This window comes from Nansenia antarctica (assembly GCF_963989245.1).
Source record: "Nansenia antarctica genome assembly, chromosome: 11".
NCBI classification, from domain to species: Eukaryota; Metazoa; Chordata; class Actinopteri; order Argentiniformes; family Microstomatidae; genus Nansenia; species Nansenia antarctica.
In genome coordinates, this window is record NC_137681.1 from 9,260,993 (window position 1) to 9,263,492 (window position 2,500).

The 2,500-nt window shown below is 50.9% G+C and overlaps 1 protein-coding gene across 1 annotated transcript in view; it reads right to left on the reverse strand.

Annotated features, from left to right (window-relative positions):
- The window catches only part of nrxn1a (neurexin 1a), a gene marked incomplete at both ends in the record, with an annotated part of 54,059 nt that overhangs the window by 32,132 nt on the left and 19,427 nt on the right, over window positions 1-2,500 (reverse strand). The window contains 2 exon segments of the mRNA XM_080542051.1: window positions 92-253; window positions 1,756-1,779. Of these exon segments, the coding sequence (XP_080398177.1) occupies window positions 92-253; window positions 1,756-1,779 (186 nt within the window).

Here is a 2,500-nt window from a genome sequence, read left to right on the forward strand (position 1 = left end):
CGTATGTGACTGTAGTTGGCGTGTGTGCGTACACAGTGTATGCCAGTGTGTGTGTGTGTTTGTGTGTGTGTGTTTCCGCCTAGTCCCCCACCTCTTTGAGGCAGCCCATGAAGTTATTGCTGACAGGAGATCCGGGCAGGTCTGCCGTGCTGGGGCTTCCTCCCACGTAGAAGAAGTCGTCGGAGCCCAGCATGGTGTAGTCCTCCTGGGTGTACCCTGTGGTGGTCAGGATGCCGTCCACAGAGATGGTCACCTACACAACAAAGCACAGGGAAAGGACACGCTATACTCACACCAAACGCAGCGCTAAGCGCTAACCAGCCGAATTAGCCCCTCTACTGCCAGTGTCTGGGGAGTGGGCCTGGGTCTGTTTGTTGGATGGGTCTGTTGTTGTTGTTGTTGATATATATGTGTGTGTTTGGAGGGGTTGAGGCTGTGTTTGTACCTGTTTTTCTGTCTGTGTGTGTGTCGACGAGCGGTAGCGCTTATCATTGTCGTGTTAGCATAACAAATGAACTAACTCTACAGTGTCACCTGATAAACAGTATGTGGTGGGGTTAAGCATTACCGTACGCTCACTCTAAAGTCTAGACTACGGTTGTAGTGTTTGTTAGCGTTAGCATAAGCTCAGTCTAAAATCTGGCCTACTGTTGTTATTGTTGTGGTGGAGTTAGCATGAGCGGCTAGCCCACTCTATAGTGCCCCCCATTGAGGGCGGTTAGCATTAGTAGCTAGTCCAGGCACGTGTTAGTAATGCCTCCGTAGAGACTCAGCCCAGCAAACTCAGCCTGTTAGTGGTGTTAGTGGCACTGCTGGTGTTAGGTTCAGCAGTGTGGAGGTTAGCAGTGTCGGGGTTAGTGGTATAAATGGTGTTAGTAGTGGTGATGGTGTTGGGGGGTTAGTGTGTGTGGCGTTAGGGTGAGAAGTAGTGGTAGTAGTAGTAGTAGTAGTAGTAGTAGTAGTAGTAGGGATGATGGTGTTGGTGTGTGTGGTGTTAGGGTGAGTAGAGCAGGGGGGGTTGTTAGTCAGATTAGCAGGTCTGAATGGGGTGAGACACACACTGACACGCACACGCACACACACACACATACACACACAGTGTTAGATGGGTTAGCTCATTCCACACACACACACACACACACACACACAGACACACATACACGCATGCAGCCTGCTCCTCTCTCTGCATGCAGTCACTGGCAGGGAGGAGGAAAGACAGGAACGAAAAAACAAACAGAGGAGGACGAGATGAGATTCCGTTCAGAAGCAGCATGGAGGGCAAGCAGCGCAGAGGGGAGGACCAGAGAGAAAAAGGGAGGAACATAAAAGTGTGTGTGGGGAAGGGGGGAGGGAGTACGGCCTCTCTATCAGTCGAACGGACCAATCACGGAGAGGCGGGATTACGAGGTCACGCCATGCAAGGGGGAGTGGCCAATCGCGTGCAGGTGAGGTATGACCCAATCAGGCGACGCCTACATGTCAATCACGGAAGTGGATGGGGTGAACGGCGGAGAAAATGAAAAGGTAAAATAAATAAAAAATAGGTTGGCAAGGGAAGGGAAGGGAGGGGCGGGGGGAGGGGGCGGGGTTTCGTAAGCGTAAAAGAGTACTAACCGCAGTTATCCCTTTTTTTTTTTTTTTTTTTTTGAGATTTAAGTTTTGGATCTCTACGGCTCGGAAAGGAAATAGACACGGGGCAAACCCAAACTAAGAAACAATTAGAATAATATCTACCGAACAATGGAGTTTGTTTACCATAGCGTGTCCAATGCCTGAGTGCTTTGTAGGAGAGGGGGAGAAAAGAAAAGCAAAAAACTGTGAACAGAACAACTTCCGGAAGGGAAAGAAAAAAAGAAAAGCTAGAAGGCCTCTGGGTGGAGGAGAGGAGAGAGGAGTGTTGGTGTTTCGCTAGGAGAAGGAGGGCACAGGTTAGTAGTATGACTCATTCCATGGATGTGAGGTTAGTTTTTTTCAGTAGCAGGTTAGTAAAGTTAGTCAAGTTAGTACAGACAGGCAAACAGGAGAAGAAGAAAGTAGTGGTAACTACGGTTACCTGGCTCAGCTCTGACCCCCCCCCCCCCCCCACCCCTTCCCACACCCCCCTTACACACACTCACTTACCCGCACGGAAACACACACACACACACACACAAACACTCGTATGTGGATTCACAGGCATGCACACGCACACACACACGCACACACACACACACACACACACACACACGCACACACACACGCACACACAGTTGGTTTGGAGAAACACTCGCACAGCAGTAGAGCCTTGGTGATTATCTTGGTGATTATCCCTATTCTTTGTTGGGGGGGGGGGGTAGGGGGGGGGTGGGAACAAACCTAAAACCCAACCAATCCCCATCCGGTGAGTCTGCGTCCCAGACCGCCCTCTATAGGGCCCCGCGTCACACCCCCGGCACGGCAGACGTGGGATACACCCCTGGCAGCGGAGCGCTGAATGACTCATTTACAGACTCCACTCAAG